The sequence below is a fragment of the Arachis stenosperma genome, chromosome 6 (assembly GCF_014773155.1).
Source record: "Arachis stenosperma cultivar V10309 chromosome 6, arast.V10309.gnm1.PFL2, whole genome shotgun sequence".
Lineage (NCBI taxonomy): Eukaryota > Viridiplantae > Streptophyta > Magnoliopsida > Fabales > Fabaceae > Arachis > Arachis stenosperma.
Genome location: NC_080382.1, coordinates 11,705,421 through 11,726,323, shown reverse-complemented (window position 1 = coordinate 11,726,323; position 20,903 = coordinate 11,705,421). Strand labels below are relative to the sequence as shown.

Sequence of the window (20,903 nt, the reverse complement as noted above, 5' to 3'; positions counted from 1 at the left end):
TATTTATTATCTGTAAGCACAAAATGAAGAAGCCCCACATGCAATCAAAACTTCTGAAAATATCCCAAAATGACCTTATCTCTAACTAAGTCAAGCTTCAAAAGGGCTGCTGAGATAGCAAACCCTAATGGAAGAGAAGCGGAATTTGAGTAGTAGTAGTGGCGCTTGTGGCTCTGGCCGCAAGGACGCGACACCGGTTCACCTCCAGCAACGGCGAGCTCAACATTATGCAGATTTCTGCAGAAATTCTGCACAAAGTATTTCCAACAATCTCACATACCAAATCCTATATTCAAGCCTAGGATTCATCTAAAACCACATTTCCAACTTTCTTTTGACTAACCAAAGTTGCCCAAGAACTCTTAATTCAATATATCACAACCTAATCAAACAAACAGTTCAATAACCACCATTTGACATAAAAATTAGAACCAGAATTTCCAGCAATCCAGTTACAATCACGATCTTAACTCAAAATCGTTCTTAAAAACCAAAATCAGCATTACCAAGCGTCTTTAAAGTCATCATTCAAACATATTTCAAATGAAGAACAAAACATCCTTTCACAATTACAAACACCCAATACATTTTCAGTGAACTTTCACACCAACATACACGTTCTTTTAGCAAAGATCTCAAATCACATAAAACCACCAAGAGACGCAACCAGTCACACATTTACTCTGCATCCAAAATCCATCATAGATCAAGCATTCATATATTTGCAATAATTCAGTAAACTTCTTAGGCATTCAAAGTTTAAAATATTTAATTTAATAAAATATCCCCTACCTTAGATAGTCGAAAACCACAAAATTAAGCGTGACTTCAACTTCGTTCCAACCCGCAGCAGCAGCAATAGCCTTAAATCAGATCAGCAACAGCAGCGGCATCTTCTTTCGATAGTGGCTCCTCTTCCACTTAGCACACAGTAGCAAGGCTCCCTTCATTGATGGCTTGGACGGCAGAAACAACTCAGGGCGACGACGATGGACCCTCGGTGGTGGCGACAGCCCAGCAGCACGGTGACAGATCTACGGTGCGACACGGAAGTTCCTGCTTCGGGTTCCTCTTTGCGGGCTCCCTTTCTCTCTTCGGGTTCTTCTCAGGCGACGGTTGTGGCTTCTATTGACGGCACTAGGGCACGACGGCGATGGCGACACCTCTCACGACAATCCCTAACAACAACGACAAGGCGATTCGGCGATGATGAAGGCACGGTGGTGACGCAGCAGAGACTCCCTCTTCCACTGGCTCTCGCGCAATTCTCCCTTCCTCCCTGAACAGCGTCGACGGCGTCCCTATTCCTTGGCGATAAGGACAGTGGCGTGGGCGAGGCGTGGGTCGACGGCAAAGTGCGGCTCCATCCCTCTCTGTTTCGCGAGCTCTCTCTTTTCCCTTTCGATTTCTCTGTGTGTAAGTGTAGGAAGCAAGAGTGAGGAACTTGAGTGTGAGTGCGTTGGTGAGGCTGAGAGTGAGTGAAGTGAGGCTGTTTGTGGGTGTATATCTGGAAAGAGGAGGACGGTGGTGAGTAAGTCACGAAGGAGGGTGAATGTGGCTCAGTAGAGAATGAACAGGTGGTAGGGAGAGGGTGTTACATGTGTGTATTTTAGAAATTTGGGTTAGGATTAGTGAATTAGGAATTAAGGTTTAGAATTGGGAATTTGGGATTGGTGTAGAGTTTTAATTTAAAAATTAAATTTAATCAATATAATTAATTTTAAGAATATTATTTATTTTTTAAATTATAAATTATTTTTTATTAAATATTTTTAATTTAAAATTATAGATAAATAAATAAATTATTCAGATTATTGATATAATTTTTTATTATTTTTTATTACTAAAATTTTAATTTCAATTTACATAAAACAACTAATTATAATAAAAATTATACCTAAACATTAATTAACTTAAAATTAAAGAATTTATAAAAATCAATTTAACCATTTTAAATAAATTAATCTTTTAGAGCTCAATTAAATAAAATAAACTATAATTTATTCATACTAAAAATTATTTAGATTAAATTATATAATGCTTCTATTACTAAATTTTAATTTCAAATCATATAAAATAATTAATTATAAAAAAATTCACAAGAATCTTAATTACTTAAATTATATTTGTGTATCTTAGTTTTTTTTTTCTTTTATAATTAATTATTGATTTTATATTTATAGTTTAATTAAATTTTTTAAACTTTCACAAATTAATTTTTAGTTAACATTAAAAATTTGATTATTAATTAAAATTATATATTAATTTTTTAAAGGAATATAAAATTAATATTTACAATTTTTAAAAATTAATGAATATAAACAATATGTAAAATATTTTAATTTTTGAAAAAAAAATTATTCTAAAAAGAATTATATAAATAATTTTTTACTCTCAAAGTGTTTAACATTTTGAAATAATTTTTTTTGTTATAAAATATACTTATATTTTGTGACAAATTAAGTAACTTGTTACAAACAATGTTGAATTTTGTGACAAATTAATTTTTTGTTAGAAAACAATTAAAGGTTTTGAAACACAAAAATATTTTGTTACAAAATATTTTAAATTTTTGCAACGATTTTTTTTGTTACAAAATATTGTAATATTTTGTAACAAAACACCATCTCATTACAAAAACTAACATAATTTGTAACAAAATAAAACAGATTGTTACAAAATATTATCATGTTTTGTAACAACTTGTAATGTTGTTACAAAATATTCTTTTGTAACAATCACAAATTATTATTACAAAATACTATTTTTTTGTAACAAATTTAAATTTGATACAAATTTTTTGTTACAAATGTTCGACTTTCTTGTAGTGGTGGTGCGGGTGCCGTGTGTTGCGAGGATGGGGTTGGTGGTACAGGTGCGAGTGGTGTCGTGGGTTGCGATGGTGGTAGTGAGGGAGCGAGTTGGGGGTGGGTGTGGATGTGCGAGTGGTGTAGGAGCCGTAGATTGCAGGGTGGGTGGGGTGGGGGTGGAACTGGGGCTAGGGTGGCGACATGGGTTGGGGTGGGGTACTGAGGATGGAGGGTGGCGGTGAAGGTAGGAAGGAGTGGCTGGATTTGGCAGTGGGGGTTGGAGACTAGGGATGGGGGTGATGGTGAGGGTGGGAAAAGAGTGGGAGGGGTGGAGCTGGGGCTGTGGGTGGCGACGTGTGTTGGGGTGGGGCTGGTAGGGGTTGGGGGTGGCGGAATGGATGGCAGGGGCTGGCGGTTGGGGTGGGGGTGGAGGTGCGAGTGGTGCGGGTGCCGTGGGTTACGTGGGTGGCGGTGAGGGTGCAAAGTGCAGGTGGGGGTGGGGTGGGCGAGTGGGGAGGGGTGGGGTTAGTGGACGTGGGGGTGGCGGTGTGGGTTGGGGTGCGGCTGGTGGAAGTGGGGGGTGGCGGTGAAGGTAGGGGGAATGGGTGGGTTTGGCGGTGGGGGTGAGAGACTTGGGATGCATGGTGGGAGTGAGGGTGGGGGAAGAGTGTGGAGGGGTGGAGCTGGGGCTGTGGATGGCGGCGTGGGTTAGAACGGGGCTAGTGGGGGTGGGAGACTGGGGATGGGTGGGGCTGGTGGGGTTGGGGGTTGGTGGTTGGAGAGTGGTGGTGATTCAGCCTCTCCAACATAAACCTGCAATAAAGTGAAAAAAGTCAATCACCTTTTTTTTCGGTGAACAAAGTCAATCATCTTTCTTCAATAATTATATAACAGGCCTTGTTTTTGTTGGACTTTTTAATTAACCATACATGCACGCATATATAACCAAACATAATTGTATATATAACCAATCATTTTTTTTTTCGGTTAACAAAGTCAATAATCTTTCTTCAATAATTATATTCAATATCAGCAACATCTTTAGAAAGTAAAGGTATAACAGTTTTATCACCTCCAGACTGTTCACGTATAGGAGTTTCATCACCTCCAGACTGTTGAGGTACAGTTTGAGATGGATCTATGGACTGCCAAGTGGTAGCGATGATTGGGGGAGGGGGAGGGGTGTAGGTGTTGGTGGGTGGTGGTGGTAGTATGGTAATGGTGGGTGCAGTAAGAGTGCGGGATTGGGGTGGTGGATGGAGGTCGGAGTTATGCGGCTGCCGTGGGTTGCAGGGGTAGAGGTGCGAGTGGTGCTGTGGATTGCGAGGGTGGCGTTGTGGGAGCGGGCTGGGGCTGGGGGTGGAGGTGTGAATGGTGTGGGTGTCGTGGATTTCGGGGTTGCCGGTAAAGGTGCGGAGTGAGGGTGGAGAGGTGTGGAGCTAGGGCTGGGGGTGGCGGTGTGAGTGGTGGGGGTGGGGTGGGGGTGGAGATGTGAGTGATGTGGGTGTCGTGGATTGCGGGGGTGGCGGTGAAGGTGCGGAGTGGGGGTGGGGAGGTGTGGAGCTTGGGCTGGGGGTGGCGGCGTGGGTTGGGGTAGGGGACTGGGGATGGGGGTGGCGTTGAAGGTAGAAGGAGTGGCTGGGTTTGGCGGTGCGGGTTGGAGACTGGGGATGGGGGTGGCGGTGAGAGTGGGTGGGGCATGGAGCTCTGGCTATGGGTGGCGACGTGGGTTAGGGTGGGGCTGGTGGTGGTGGGAGACTGGGGATGGGGGTGGCGGGGCTGGTGGTGTGGTGGGGGTGGATGTTGGTGGTGGGGGACCGGTGGTGATTCAACCTCTCCAACATAAGCTTGCAATAAAGTGGAAAAAGTCAATCATCTTTTTTTTTCGGGGAACAAAGTCAATCATCTTTCTTCAATAATTATATAACAGGCCTTGTTTTTGTTGGACTTTTTAATTAACCATACATGCACATATATATAACCAAACATAATTGTATATATAACTAATCAATTTTTTTTGTTAACCAAGTCAATCATTTTTTTTCAATAATTATATTCAATATCGGCAACATCTTCAGAAAGTAAAGGTATAACAATTTCATCACCTGTAAATTATTCACGTATGTGAGTTTCATCACCTCCAGACTGTCAACGTAGAGGAGTTTCATCACCTCCAGACTGTTGAGGTACATTTTGACATGGATCTATGGACAGCCTAGTGGTAGCGATGATGGGGGTGTAGGTGTTGGTGGGTGGTGGCGGTAGTGTGGTAATGGTAGGTGTGGTGATGGTTTGGGATGGGGGTGGAGTGGTGGAGGTGTGAGTAGTGTGGGTGCCGTGGGTTGATGGAGTGATGGTGGGGGTGCGGGGTGGGGGCGTGGAGGTGCTAGTGGTGCCATGGATTGCCAGGTTGGTGGTGAGGGAGCGGGGTGGAGGTGGAGGTGGAGGTGCGGGTGCCGTGGGTGGAGGTGTGAGTGCTGTAGGTGTCGTGGATTGCGGGCGTGCGGTGAAGGTGCAAAGTGGGGGTGGAAACATGTAGAGCTGGGGCTGGGTGTGGCGGCTTCAGTGGTGGGGGTGGGGTAGGGGTGGAGGTGTGAGTGGTGTGGGTGTCGTGGATTGCGGTGGTAGCAGTGAAGGTGCGGAGTAGGGCCGGGAGGTGTGCAGTTGGGGCTGGGGGTGGCAGCGTGGGTTGGGATGGGACTGGTGGGGTGGGGGACTGGGGATGGGGGGTGGCGTTGAAGGTAGGGGTGGCTGGGTTTCGCGGTGGGGGTTGGAGAGTGGGGATGGGGGTGGCGGTGAGGGTAGGTGGGGTGTGGAGCACTGCTGTTGTGAATTTGATAACTGACATTGGAAGCAAATTTTTTAATATAGAAATTGACTCTCTATCTCTATATTTCTATATTCAACAATTATAACTGATCCTTTGTTTACTTTGTCTTTTAGATGGATTTCTTAGGTATATGTTGGCCAAATTAGTTAATTTGGCCTAAGTGACAAAAAAGTATATTCTTTTTGTTTTAACTTTTTATATCGACACTTTCTTTTAATTTTACTAAGGCTTTGCGGAGAATGTTTGATCCATGAAATGTTTTTTCATGGCTAAATTAAGTGTAGAGATTTTGGGTTTATTTTTCATGTCCCACTTCATATTGCTCTCAGTTCAAGATTGAATTTCTAATCTAAATATATATAGCATCATATCTCATTTTTTGAATGTGATATTATTGGTATTTTAATTTTTTTTGTCCTATATTAGCAAAATCAAAATTTATCTTCTAAAATATCCTTATAAAGGCAATACGTTTATACTTCATTTATTTTATATTTGCTTGATTATTCTACTTCAATTTATCCCAAACTAATGATAAAAAACTTATAAAATCAGTTGTTAATCACGACAATTATATTTTTCACTTTTCACATTTGTTTAAGATTTTATTAGGGGTGTTCATGGATCGGATAGTATCTGCAGATATCTGCACCCTTTATGGATCGGATCGCGGATATCTGCTCTAAATCTGCATATCTGATCCGTGGATCCGCATATCCGCACAATAATAATTAAAATTAAATATATATATGTTTGGTATTATATTTACTTATTTTCTATGTTTTAGTTAGTAATTATTATTTAAATATTGTATTATTTTATTTTTGTTATTTAGGAAAAGTTTTATTAAAAATATTTTAGGAATAAATAAGTTTAAAAGTGTGAAAGAAATATTTTTATTGAATTTTTTACATAGAAATATGATTAAAAAGAGAAGGTTCAATTATGCGGATATATCTGATATCCGATATCCAATTCGATCCAATGAAAATTGTGCGGATCGGATCGAATTTTCGACCACATCCGATCCGATCCGATCTGTGTACACCCCTAAATTTTGTAGTTTTTTAAATTGAATTAATTAGTTTTTGAAACATATAATTATGTATATGTTAAATATTAAGTTGGCATAGTTATACTAAAAGAAAATAATAATTCAAATTTTGAGAGAGGTATGGCTATTAAAAAAATAATCTTAATAGTTAACTAGTAAAAAAAATCTCAATAGTTTCTTTTATTTTTATATTATAATACATGTATCTATTTTTTTAAAATTTAGTTAAAATTTGTTCTGAAAGTTGTCTAAAAAGATATAAATTAATGTTAAATTACTTGAAGACATAGGTATTTTTTTGTTATAATTTTGTAGGAGAACATATGACATATTGAAAACAATCTAAATGCGTGACTGATATTTTAGTTTTTTTTTTTACAACAAAAGTCCTAAAATCAACTACATCATTGGCTTTAAGCCATGCTTTTTTTTAGAAAAATTATTCAAACTACAATGTTTTAGTTAGTATCAAATTTTATTGTACTTTTTGTTAAAAATGATATAATTAAAATATTGTTTATATTTTTTAGTCAATTCATATTACAGGTAATTTTTTAATAAAATAATAATAGAATCTTTTTTTAGGAGCATAATCAAATTGAAAAATTTAACAAATAAAAATCTTTCACCCGAGCCATCTTCTACTAGTACAACATATACAATAAACAGGACAAGAAGTAAAAGCCATTTATCTATGTACTTGTATAGGTGTTTGTGTGGTCCTTATGACGGACTACTGAAAATGTCCAAATATACTATATTACATAACAATACCTAAGTAGTGAGTTGTATTATTAGTTTGTTGTATTGTATGACATATAATGTTGTCGTGTAGGTGTTATCGGCAGAGATAGAGAAAATTAGAGGTAACGAGGTATTGTTGAGAGATGGCAAGTGCCGCTCATTTGATTCGATCATATTCTGCACTGGCTTCAATACATCAATACAAAAGTGGCTCAAAGTACAGGACAGATTAAATAATTTGTACACTACTTCACTTATTAAACATATCTAAACTTTATATATCAATTGTGACATGGTTATATATACGAACTACTTATACATTTGGTGATGATCTTCAGAATGAGAATGGTTTAGTCAAGGCAAGTAATTTTTTAAATTACTGGAAGGGTAAGAACAATTTGTACTGTGTTGGGCTTGCACATAGAGGATTCTTTGGAGCTAGCAATGATGCTCAAAATATAGCAAATGATATTGCCTCACTTCTCAATTAACTTTCTTCGCCTGTATGGTTACTTTGTAGAATAATTTAGAATAAAAAATTTAATTTGATTAAAACTAATTAAATATATTATGAGGAGGAAAAAAATATGAAAAAGATAACTGCTACTTTCATTTATTGTCATTGTATAATTTACAAAATACAATTCAATGAGAATTAATTTGAAGTATAAAATTAGTCAAATATAAAACTAAAAAAATATATATAACAATACTAAATAAAATAAAAATAGCTGAAAAATATCTTCCTCCAATCGTACTATATGAATAATCACCAAAATCTACTGTTGTCATGGAAATTATAGTCAAATAAAAACTGTCAAACTAACTTATATCCTCTAAAAAATGGGTTATAATTGTTCCCATAACAATGACTATCATGACAATACCAATGGCTACCCTAACTTTTATCTTATGAACTATCTTATCCTCAACTACCCACCCATTTGATATGTATTATGAAAAATTTGTAATGATGTATGTTTTTAATTTTTTCAAGAAAAATTTTTATGAAACTTTCAAGAATGTTAGAAACAAACGGGTAACAAAAAGATAAAAATATAATTTCTATTTTACTCAATACAAAAACAGGGATAATATCCCCAAATCCTACGGTACTTAGAGTAACTGATATAAAATAAAGAGCATCTACCAATTTTTTTTTAGAATTAATCTTAAACTTCTTATACATATAAATTATAATTTCAACAAAAAAATAAAAAAACATAATAAAACTAACATAAAAAATGAGGTGGTAGGATGTCCTGCAATAAAAAAATTTAATAATTAAATCATAATATTTTTATAATTAATAAATTAAAATTATATAAAAAATAACATTAAAGAGCCATATATTAATTATATATAAAAAAATATTTTAATTATATATTTATTAATTTTACTGTTTTAAATAATTATTATTAATAAAATAATTAAAAAATTAGAGTTAATTTCTTTAATTATTCCAAATATTTTTCTAATATTCTTTATTAAATTTGAATAAAGAAATATAATTTTAAAAAAAATTTTAATGGCCAGTTTAAACATCTTATTCAATCTATGATATAAGTTTGTAACAGAAGCCTAACGTCTAGCACATACATGTAGAAAAGTTAGTTGATTTTCAATATCAGCAACATCTTCAGAAAGTAAAAGTATAACAGTTTTATCACCTCCAGATTATTCACGTATAAGAGTTTCATCACCTCCAGACTGTTCACGTATATGAGTTTCATCACCTCCAGACTGTTGAAGTATAGTTTGAGATGGATCTATAAACTGCCTAGTGATAGTGATGATAGGGGTGTAGGTGTTGGTGAGTAGTGGTGGTAGTGTGGTAATGGTGGGGACGGTGAGGGTGCGGGGTGGGATGGAGGTGGGAGTAGTGTGGGTGCCGTGGGTTGTGGGGGTGGGGTTGCGGGTCGGGGAGGGGTGGCGGTGTGAGTGGTGCGGGTGCCGTGGGTTGCGGGGGTGGCGGTGGGTGCGGTGAGGGTGCGGTGTGGGGGTGGAGTGGGTGAATGGGGAAGTGTATAGCTGGGGCTGGGGGTGGCGGCATAGGTTGGGGTAGGGCTGGTGGGGGTGGGGGACTAGGGATGGGGGTTGCAGTGAAGGTAGGGGAAGTGGCTGAATTTAGCGGTGCGGGTTGGAAACTAAGGATGGGGTGATGGTGAGGGTGGACGAAGAGTAGAGAGGGGTGGAACTGGGGCTGTGGGTGGCAGTGTGGGTTGGGGTGGGATTGGTGGGGGTGGGGTAGTGGTAAGGGTGGTGGGGGTAGGAAGGTGGAGGTGCGAGTGGTGTCATGAGTTGCGAGGGTGGGGTGGGGGTGCAGGTGCGAGTGGTGCGGGTGCCGTGGGTTGCGGCGGTGGCGGTGAGGGTGTGGGGGGAGGTTGGGGGCAGGGTGGGCGAGTGGGAAGGGGTGGAGCTGGGGGTGGGAGTTGCGGCGTGGGTTGGGGTGGGTGGGGTGACAGTGAAGGTAGGGAGAGTGGCTGGGTTTGGCGGTGGGGGTTGGAGACTTAAGATGCAGGATGGCGGTGAGGGTGGGGGAGAGTGGGGAGGGGTGGAGCCGGGGCTGTGGATGGTGGCGTGGGTTGGTGGGGAGTGGGGGACTGGGGATGGGCGGGGTTGGTGGGGAGTGGGGGTGGGGTTGGTGGTAGATGTGCGAGTGGTGTTGTGGATTGCGAGGGTATCAGTGAGGGAGCGGGGTCGGGGTGGGAGGGGGTGGAGGTGCGAGTGGTGCGGGAGCCGTAGATTGCGGGGTTGGTGGTAAGGGTGTGGGGTGGGGGTTGGAGGTTCGAGTGGTGTTGTGGGTTGCGACGGTTGCGATGGGGGTGGTGGTGGGGGTTGCGACGGTAGCGGTGTGGATGGTGGTGGGTGTAGAGGTGCAAGTGGTGCGGGTGCCATGGGTTACTTGGGTGGCGGTGAGGGTGCGGAGTGGGAGTGGGGGTGGAGTGGGCTAGTGGGGAGGTGTGGAGCTGGGGGTTGGGGTGGCGGTGAGAGTGGGGAGGGATGGAGCTGGGGCTATGGGTGGCGGCGTGGGTTGGTGATAAGAAAAAAACAAACAACGGGATAGATAAAGGGGTTTTTTCCTACTAGACCTCTAAGAAACATGTTCTTAGCAACCTAGGTCACCGGAAGGGGCTCCCTACTAGACCTTCAAAGAACTTGTCCTTGACAACCTAGATCAGAGGGATGAAAATTGAATCACTCAATTTTCTCCATGCAACAAGCGAAGCAAATCACTCACCTCACTTAATCACACAATAAAAACGTGCATAAAGCACTATGGAAATTTTATTCATCAAAAGTTATTTAAATTGTCTCCCCAAAGGTGTTTAAATAGGCACCTAACAACTAACTAAAAGATAAAATAACTATTTTATATCAGATTTGATCTTATTGGATTAGATCAGATTTGATTTAAATTTTAAAATCCTAAAGATATGATAACTAATTTAAATCAGATTTGATCTTATTAGATTAGATCAGATTTGATTTAAATTTAAAATTCCTAAAAATACTACTAAGCGAATCAGGAGTAATTCAAATCTTTCAACAAACTCTAACAACAAAACAAACTAACATAAATGCCTAAAAATTCGAAAATTAATAATAAATTATGCTTCTCATTGAATTTGAAAAGCATTATTGGGCTTCTTGCTGTTCTGACTTAGCCCAATGGGTTTTATGAGTTGTCGCCCTTTCAGCACCACTGTTTTTGAGACGGACTCTTAGTCTTCTTGATGTCCAAGAGTGGCATGGTACAATTCTTCTAGTATTCAGATCCTTGAATATGACAAGATTATCATTCCGTCCCTTAGCTCTAAGATGACGAAAATACCATCCTGACCACGTATCATTCTCTCTCTCTTCAAAAAGATTTGTCCTCGAATCTTGCATGAGATGCTCTTCGTCTCTCCAAGGAATCCAAACCCAATCTCCAGGTTTAAATACCATGGTTTGATGGCTTTTCTCTACCCACTGAATTGTGGCTATGTCCTTCATGTGTGCCAGTTCAATCTTTCCAACCATACGTTTACCATCTTGTCCAAAGTGTGCAATTTGTCTTCCTTTCTTTTCATCCATATTAATGCTTCCATAATTGATCAGTGAATCTACAAAGTCTGGAAAAGTTGATATAAAAATACTAGGAATTTCGTGGTTAGATGTATGAGAAACTAAGGACTCTGTGGATTTCAATGAGACTAATGCACTCTTGTCTAAACTAGAACTTTCTAGATCTCTCTCACAAGTGTATTTATTGAACTCAGTTTCTTTTTCACTCATTGACTCCTCTCACTCACTATTCTCATCTTTTCTCTCAAACCCCTCGCTTTCAATCAAACATGGATTCTTTTCACTCAAACACTCAATCTCTTTCTCAATTTCTTTTCTCTCATATTCTTCAAATTGCTCCAAGGACCCTGTTGAGAAATTCTGTACTGTTGAATCTTCCAAGGACACATCACCCTCTACAGCATACTCAATAAATTCTTTCATCTCTGGCTTTGAAGAAGAATGAAAGATATGCATAGAAGAATTCCTCTTGTTTTGGAGAGCTATCATTTGTTGCATCTGTTCCCAATCAATGGCCAATTTGACTAAATTGTCCATGGCTGTGTAACGGTAACGTTGGACTTCATTTGTAAGTTCTTCACGTAATCCAAACAAAAATCGGTCCTTAAGAACCTCAGGACTCCTTTTAATATTAGCCATGTCCATCAAATATAGAAACTCCTTGTGGTACTCCATCACTGATTGTGAGATTTGTTGTAACGTAAAAAAATTTTCACAAAATGTATTGTGGTTGATGATGGCACAAACTGCCTCCTCATGATTTTCTACATCTTCTCCCAACTGCTAATTGGGCGCTTTCCGTGCTGTCTTCTAAATATTCCTAATTCAGTCCACCATATACGGGCAACATTAGAAAAATTGGCTTGTACCAGTTGAACCTTCTTTTCTTCTGAAAGGACCCAATTTGTAAAAATCGATTCTACCTTCCTTTCCCATCTGAAATACGCTTCAGGATCATTCCTCCCTTTGAATGCAGGGATTTGAAACTGAGAACTCTTTTTCGTATATGAGCTTTCTTCATCATCACTATCGTAATACTCAATCATTTTTTTTATTATTATCTTTTTTCCAGACACTGACTTAAAGATAGAATAATTGCAAAAACAAAATTAAAAAAAGAATTTTTTTTTGTTTTTTGTTTTTCGTTTGACTCTAACGTGAATTTACAGAAATTAAAGAGAGAAAAAAAAGAGACTAAACAAGACCCATAGAACGTGTAGATAAATAAGAATTTACCTACGACCTGTATCTGATACCAGATGATAAGAAAAAAAATAAACAATAGGATAGATAAAGGGGTTTTATCTACTAGACCTCGAAGAAACCTGTTCTTAGCAACCTAAGTCACCAGAAGGGGCTCCCTACTAGACCTTCAAAGAACTTGTCCTTGACAACCTAGATCAGAAGGATAAAAATTGAATCACTCAATTTTCTCCATGCAATAAGCGAAGCAAATCACTCACCTCACTTAATCACACAATAAAAACGTGCATAAAGCACTATGGAAATTTTATTCATCAAAAGTTTTTTAAATTGTCTCACCAAATGTGTTTAAATAGGCACCTAACAACTAACTAAAAGATAAAATAACTAATTTAAATCAGATTTGATCTTATTGGATTAGATCAAATTTAATTTAAATTTTAAAATCCTAAAGATATGATAACTAATTTAAATCAGATTTGATCTTATTAGATTAGATCAGATTTGATTTAAATTTAAAATTCCTAAAAATATTACTAAGCAAATTAGGAGTAATTCAAATCTTTCAACAAACTCTAACAACAAAACAAACTAACATAAATGCCTAAAAATTCGAAAATTAATAATAAATTATGCCTCTCATTGAATTTGAAAAGTATTATTGGGCTTCTTGCTGTGCTGACTTAGCCCAATGGACTTTATGAGTTGTCGCCCTTTCAGCACCTCTATTTTTTAGACGGACTCTTGGTCTTCTTGAGGTCCAAGACTGGCATGGTACAATTTTTCTAGTATTCAGATCCTTGAATATGACAAGATTACCATTCCATCTCTTAGCTCTAAGAATATGAAAATACCCTCCTGACCACGTATCAGTTGGGGTGGGGCTGGTGGGGTGGGGGACTGGGGATGGGCGGGCTGGTGGGGCTGGCGGTGGGGGACTAGGGATGGGCAAGGCTGGTGGTAATTCAGCCTCTCCAACATAAACCTGCAATAAAGTGGAAAAAGTCAATCACCTTTTTTTTCGTTGAACAAAGTCAATCATCTTTCTTCAATAATTATATAACGGGCCTTGTTTTTGTTTGGCATTTTAATTAACCATACATGCACACATATATAACCAAACATAATTGTATATATAACCAATCATTTTTTTTGTTAACAAAGTCAATAATCTTTCTTCAATAATTATATTCAATATCAGCAACATCTTTAAAAAATAAAGGTATAACAGTTTCATCACCTCCAGACTGTTCACGTATAGGAGTTTCATCACCTCCAGACTGTTGAGCTATAGTTTAAGATGGATCTATGGACTGCCTAGTGGTAGCGATGATGGGAGGAAGGGGGAGGGGTTTAGGTGTTGGTGGGTGGTGGTGGTAGTATGGTAATGGTGGGTGCGGTAAGAGTGCGGGATTGGGGTGGGGGATGGTGGTCGGAGTTATGCGACTGTCGTGGGTTGTAGAGGTGGGGGCGGGGGTGGAGGTGCGAATGGTGCTGTGGATTGCGAGGGTGGCATTATGGGAGCGGGATGGGGCTGGGGGTGGAGGTGTGAGTGGTGTGGGTGTCGTAGATTTCAGGGTTGCCGGTAATGGTGCGTAGTGGGGTGTGGGAAAGTGTGGAGTTAGGACTGGGGGTGGCAGCGTGAGTGGTGGGGTGGGGTGGGGTGGGGGTGGAGGTGTGAGTGGTGTGGGTATCGTGGATTGCAGAGGTGGCGGTAAAGATGCAGAGTGGGGTGGGGAGTGTGGAGCTTGGGCTGGGTGTGGCGGCGTAGGTTGGGGTAGGAGACTGGGGATAGGGGGTGGCGTTGAAGGTAGGAGGAGTGGTTGGGTTTGGCGGTGGGGGTTGGAGACTGGGGATGGGGGTGGCGGTGAGGGTGGTTGGTGCATGGAGCTCTGGCTATGGGTGGCAACGTGAGTTGGGGTGGGGCTGGTGGTGGTGGGGGACTGGGGATGGGGGTAGCGGTGAGGGTGGCGGCGGCTGGTGGTGTGGTGGGGGGGTTGGTGGTGGGGAACCGGTGGTGATTCAACCTCTCCAATATAAGCTTGCAATAAAGTGGAAAAAGTCAATCATCTTTTTTTTTTTCGGTGAACAAAGTCAATCATCTTTCTTCAATAATTATATAACAGGCCTTGTTTTTGTTGGGCTTTTTAATTAACCATACATGCACACATATATAACTAAACATAATTGTATATATAACCAATCAATTTTTTTTGGTTAACCAAATCAATCATTTTTCTTAAATAATTATATTCAATATCAGCAACATCTTCAGAAATTAAAGGTATAATAGTTTCATCACCTCTAAATTGTTCACGTATGAGAGTTTCATCACCTCTAAACTGTTCATGTAGAGGAGTTTCATCACCTCCAGACTGTTGAGGTACAGTTTGAGATGGATCTATGGACTGCCTAATGGAAGCGACGATGGGGGGTGTAGGTGTTGGTGGGTGGTGGTGGTGGTAGTGTGGTAATGGTAGGAGTGGTGATGGTGCGGGATGGGGGTGGAGTGGTGGAGGTGGGAGTGGTGCGGGTGCCGTGGGTTGCTAGAGTAACGGTAGGGGTGCGGGGTGGGGACGTGGAAGTGCTAGTAGTTCCATGGATTACCAGGTTGGTGGTGAAGGAGCGGGGTGGGGTGGAGGTGGAGGTGCGGGTGTCATGGGTTGCGGGGGCGGCAGTGAAGGTGCGGGGTGGGGGTAGGGTGGGGTGGGCTAATCGTGAGGGGTAGAGCTGGGGTTGGGGCTTGCAGCGTGGGTTGGGCTGGAGCTGGTGGGGGTGGGGGACGGGGGACTGGGGTAGCGGTAGAAGTTGGGGGGAATGGCTGGGTTTAGCGGTGGGGGTTAGAGACTGGGTATGGGGGTGGCGGTGAGGGTGGGGCGAGAGTGGGGAGGTGGTAGAGCTGTGGCTGTGGGTGGTGTTGTGGGTTGGGGCAGAACTGGTGGGGGTGGGAGACTGAGGATGGACGGTGGCAGGGGCTGGCAGTGGGGATGGGGGTTGGTAGTGGGGGGGTGGTGATGATTCAGCCTCTCCCACATAAGCCTCCAATAAAATAGAAAAAATCAATCATTTTTTTTGTTGAACAAAGTCAATCATCTTTTTTCAATAATTATATAACGGGTGGAGATGCTAGTTGTGCCGTGGGTTGCGAGGGTGGCGGTGAAGGAGCAGGGTAGGGGTGGTGGGGTGGTGAGAGTTGTGCGGGTGTCGTGGGTTACAGAGGTGGCGGTAAAGGTGTGGGTGGGGTGGGCGAGTGGGGAGGGGTGGAGCTGGGGTTGTGGATAGGGATGGTGGGGGTGGGGGACTGGGGATGAGGTGGCGGTGAAGGTAGGGGAGTTGTTGGGTTTGGCAGTGAAGGTTAGAGACTGGGGATGGGGGATGGCGGTGAGGGTGGAGGAAGAGTAGGGAAGGGTGGAGCTGGGGCTGGGCGTTGGGACGTGGGTTGGGGTACGGCTGGTGGGGGTGGGGGATTGGGGATGGGGGGTGGCGGTGAAGGTAAGAGGAGTGGTTGAGTTTGGCGGTGGGGTTTGGAAACTAGGGATGGAGGGTGGCAGTAAAGGTGGGGGAGAGTTGGGAGGGGTGGAGCTGGGGCTGTAGGTGGCGACATGGTTTAGGGTAGGGCTGGTGTGGGTGCCGTAGGTTGTGGGGGTGGCGGTGAGTGTGTGGGGAGGGGGTGGGGGTGAGGTTGGCGAGTGTGTGGGGTGGAGCTGTGGCTGGGAGTGGCGGCGTGGGTTGGGGTGGGGATGGTGGGGTGCGGGACTGGGGATTGGGGTGGCGGTGAAGGAAAGGGGGAGTGGCTGGGGTTGGAGCTTGGGGATGGGGGATGGCGGTGAGGGTGGGGGGAGAGTGGGGAGGGATGGAGCAGGGGTGAGGTGGAGGTTAGTGGTTGGAGAGTGGTGGTGATTCAGCCTCTCCAGCATAAACCTGCAATAAAGTAAAAAAAGTCAAATACTTTTTTTTTAGTGAACAAAGTCAATCATGTTTCTTCAATAATTATATAACGGCCCTTGTTTTTGTTGGGCTTTTTAATTAACCATACATGCACACATATATAACCAAACATAATTATATATATAACCAATCATTTTTTTTCGGTTAACAAAATCAATCATCTTTCTTCAATAATTATATTAAATATCAGCAACATCTTTAGAAACTAAAGGTATAAAAATTTCATCACCTCCAGACTATTCACGTATAGGAGTTTCATCACCTCCAGACTATTGAGATATAGTTTGAGATGGATTTATGGACTACCTAGTGGTAGCGATGATGGGGGAAGAGGGAGGGGTGTAGGTGTTGGTGGGTGGTGGTGGTAGTATGGTAATGGTGGGTGTGGTAAGAGTGGGGGATGGGAGTGGGGGTAGAGGTCAGAGTTGTGCGGGTGCCGTGGGTTGCGGGGGTGGCGGTGGCGGGGGGCGGAGGTGCGAGTGGTGCCATGAATTGCGAGTGTGGCATTGAGTGAGCGTGGTAGGGTGGGGTGGGGTGGAGGTGTGAGTGGTGTAGGTGTTGTGGATTGCGGGGGTGGCGGTGAAGTTGTAGAGTGGGGGTGGAGAGGTGTAGAGCTGGGGTTGGGGGTGGCGGCGTGAGTGGTGGGGATGGGGTGGGGGGTGGAGGTGTGAGTGGTGTGGGTGTCGTAGATTGCGGTGGTAGCAGTAAAGGTGCGGAGTAGGGTGGGGAGGTGTGGAGCTGGGGTTGGGGGTGGCGGCGTGGGTTGGGTGGAGGGTGGCTGGGTTTCGCGGTGGAGGTTGGAGAGTAAGGATGGGGGTGATGGTGAGGGTAGGTGGGGTGTGGAGCACTGCTGTTGTGAATTTGATAACCGACATTGGAAGCAAATTTTTTAATATAGAAATTGTCTCTCTAAGAGTTTTATTTTGTATCTCTATATCTCTATATTCAACAATTATAACTGATGCTTTGTTTACTTTGTCTTTTAGATGGATTTCTTAGGTACATGTTGGCAAAATTAGTTAATTTAGCTCAAGTGACTAAATAGTATATTCTTTTTGTTTTAACTTTTTATATCGACACTTTCTTTTAATTTTACTAAGGCTTTGCGGAAAATGTTTGATTCATGAAATGTTTATTCATGGCTAAATTAAGTGTAGAGATTTTGGCTTTATTTTTCATGTCCCACTTCATATTGCTCTCAGTTCAAGATTAAATTCCTAATCTAAATATATATAGCATCATATCTCATTTTTTGAGTATGATATTATTGGTATTTTAATTTTTTTTGTCCTATATTAGCAAAATCAAAATTTATCTTCTAAAATATCCTTATAAAGGCAATACGTTTATACCTAATTTATTTTATGTTTGCTCAATTATTCTACTTCAATTTATCCCAAACTAATGATAAAAGACTTATAAAATCAGTTGTTAATCACGACAATTATATTTTTCACTTTTCACATTTGTTTAAGATTTTATTAGGGGTGCTCATGGATCGGATAGTATCTGCAGATATCTGCACCCTTTACGGATTGGATCGCGGATATCTGCTCTACATCTGCATATCCGATCCGTGGATCCGCATATCCGCACAATAATAATTAAAAATAAATAAATAAATAAATATATATATATGTTTGGTATTATATTTACTTATTTTGTATGTTTTAGTTAGTAATTATTATTTATATATTGTATTATTTTATTTTTGTTATTTAGGAAAAATTTTATTAAAAATATTTTAGGAATAAATAAGTTTAAAAGTGTGAAAGAAATATTTTTATTGAATTTTTTACATAGAAATATGACTAAAAAGAGAAGGTTCAATTATGCGGATATATCCGATATCCGATATCCGATCCGATCCGATGAAAATTGTGCAGATCGGATCGAATTTTTGGCCATATCTGATCCGATCCAATCTGTGTACACCCCTAAATTTTGTAGTTTTTTAAATTGAATTAATTAGTTTTTGAAACATATGATTATGTATATGTTAAATATTAAGTTGGCATAGTTATACTAAAAGAAAATAATATTTCAAAATTTGAAAGAGGTATGGCTATTAAAAAAATAATCTTAATAGTTAATTAGTAAAAAAAATCTCAATAGTTACTTTATTTTTATATTATAATACATGTATCTATTTTTTTTTAAATTTAGTTAAAATTTGCTCCGAAAGTTGTCTAAAAAGATATAAATTAATGTTAAATTACTTGAAGACATAGGTATTTTTTTGTTATAATTTTGTAAGAAAACATATGACATATTGGAAACAATCTAAATGCGTGACTGATATTTTAGTTTTTTTTTTTTATAACAAAAGTCCTAAAATCAACTACGTCATTGGCTTTAAGCCATGCTTTTTTTAAGAAAAATTATTCAAACTACAATGTTTTAGTCAGTATCAAATTTTATTGTACTTTTTGTTTAAAATGATATAATTGAAGTATTGTTTATATTTTTTAGTCAATACATATTACAGGTAATTTTTTAATAAAATAATAATAGAATTTTTTTTAGGAGCATAATCAAATAGAAAAATTTAACAAATAAAAATCTTCCACCCGTGTCATCTTCTGCTAGTACAACATATACAATAAACATGACAAGAAGTAAAGGCCATTTATCTACGTACTTGTATAGGTGTTTGTGTGGTCCTTGTGACGGACTACTGAAAATGTCCAAACATACTATATTACATAACAATACTTAAGTAGTGAGTTGTATTATTAGTTTGTTGTATTGTATGACATATAATGTTGTCGTGTAGGTCTTATCGGCTGAGATAGAGAAAATTAGAGGTAACGAGGTATTGTTAAGAGATGGCAAGTGCCACTCATTTGGTTCGATCATATTCTGCAATGGCTTCAATACATCAATACAAAAGTGGCTCAAAGTACATGACTGATTAAATAATTCGTACACTACTTCACTTATTAAACATATCTAAACTTTATATATCAATCGTGACATGGTTATATATACGAACTACTTATACATTTGGTGATGATCTTCTGAATGAGAATGGTTTAGTCAAGGCAAGTAATTTTTCAAATTACTGGAAGGGTAAGAACAATTTGTACTGTGTTGGGCTTGCACATAGAGGATTCTTTGGAGCTAGCAATGATGCTCAAAATGTAGCAAATGATATTGCCTCACTTCTCAATTAACTTTCTTGGCCTGTATGGTTACTTTGTAGAATAATTTAGAATAAAAAAATTTAATTTGATTAAAACTAATTAAATATATTATGAGGAGAAAAAAAAGTATGAAAAAGATAACTGCTACCTTCATTTATTGTCATTGTATAATTTATAAAATACAATTCAATGAGAATTAATTTGAAGTATAAAATTAGTCAAATATAAAACTAAAAAACTATATATATCAACACTAAATAAAATAAAAATTGTTGAAAACTCATCTTCCTCCAATCGTACTATATGAATAATCACCAAAATCTATTGTTGTCATGGAAATTTTAGTCAAATAAAAACTGTCAAACTAACTTATATCCTCTAAAAAATGGGTTATAATTGTTTCCAAAACAATGACTATCATGATAATACTAATGGCTACCCTAACCTTTATCTTATGAACTATCTTATCCTCAACTACCCACCTATTTGATATGTATTATGAAAAATTTGTAATGATGTATGTTTTTTATTTTTTTAAGAAAGAATTTTATGAAACTTTCAAGAATGTTAGAAACAAATGGGCAACAAACAGATAAAAATATAATTCCTATTTTACTAAATACAGAAACAGGGATAATATCCCCAAATCCTATGGTACTTAGAGTAACTCATATAAAATAAAGAGCATCTACTAATTTTTTTAGAATTAACCTTAAACTTCTTATGCATATAAACTATAATTCTATCAAAAAAATAAAATAAAAAACATACTAAAACTAACATAAAAAATGAGATGGTAGGATGTCCCTGCAATAAAAAAAATTTAGTAATTAAATTATAAATTTTTTATAATTAATAAATTAAAATTATATAAAAAATAACATTAAAGAGCCATATATAAATTATATCTAAAAAATTTTTTTAATTATATATTTATTAATTTTACTGTTTTAAATAATTATTTTTTAATAAAATAATTAAAAAATTAGAGTTAATTTCTTTAATTATTCCAAATATTTTTCTAATATTCTTTATTGAATTTGAATAAAGAAATATAATTAAAAAAAAATTTAATGGCCGGTTTAAACATCTTATTC

At 39.3% G+C, this 20,903-nt stretch overlaps 3 protein-coding genes across 3 annotated transcripts; 1 reads left to right on the top strand and 2 right to left on the bottom strand.

Annotated features, from left to right (window-relative positions):
* Positions 1–5,196: 5,196 nt before the first annotated feature.
* On the bottom strand, positions 5,197–5,658 carry LOC130933665 (extensin-like). Its single transcript, XM_057863290.1, has one exon. It carries the CDS (start codon positions 5,656–5,658, stop codon positions 5,197–5,199), a length of 462 nt encoding a protein of 153 aa, XP_057719273.1.
* Positions 5,659–9,734: 4,076 nt separating this feature from the next.
* LOC130933664 (uncharacterized) lies at positions 9,735–10,505 on the top strand. Its single transcript, XM_057863289.1, has 2 exons — positions 9,735–10,143; positions 10,225–10,505. The coding sequence occupies exons 1-2, from the start codon at positions 9,735–9,737 to the stop codon at positions 10,503–10,505; spliced, it is 690 nt and encodes a 229-aa protein (XP_057719272.1).
* Positions 10,506–15,801: 5,296 nt separating this feature from the next.
* On the bottom strand, positions 15,802–17,535 carry LOC130933663 (extensin-like). The gene is made up of 2 exons (XM_057863288.1): positions 17,108–17,535; positions 15,802–16,633 (listed from the first exon to the last, which is right to left on the bottom strand). The coding sequence occupies exons 1-2, from the start codon at positions 17,533–17,535 to the stop codon at positions 15,802–15,804; spliced, it is 1,260 nt and encodes a 419-aa protein (XP_057719271.1).
* Positions 17,536–20,903: the final 3,368 nt, after the last annotated feature.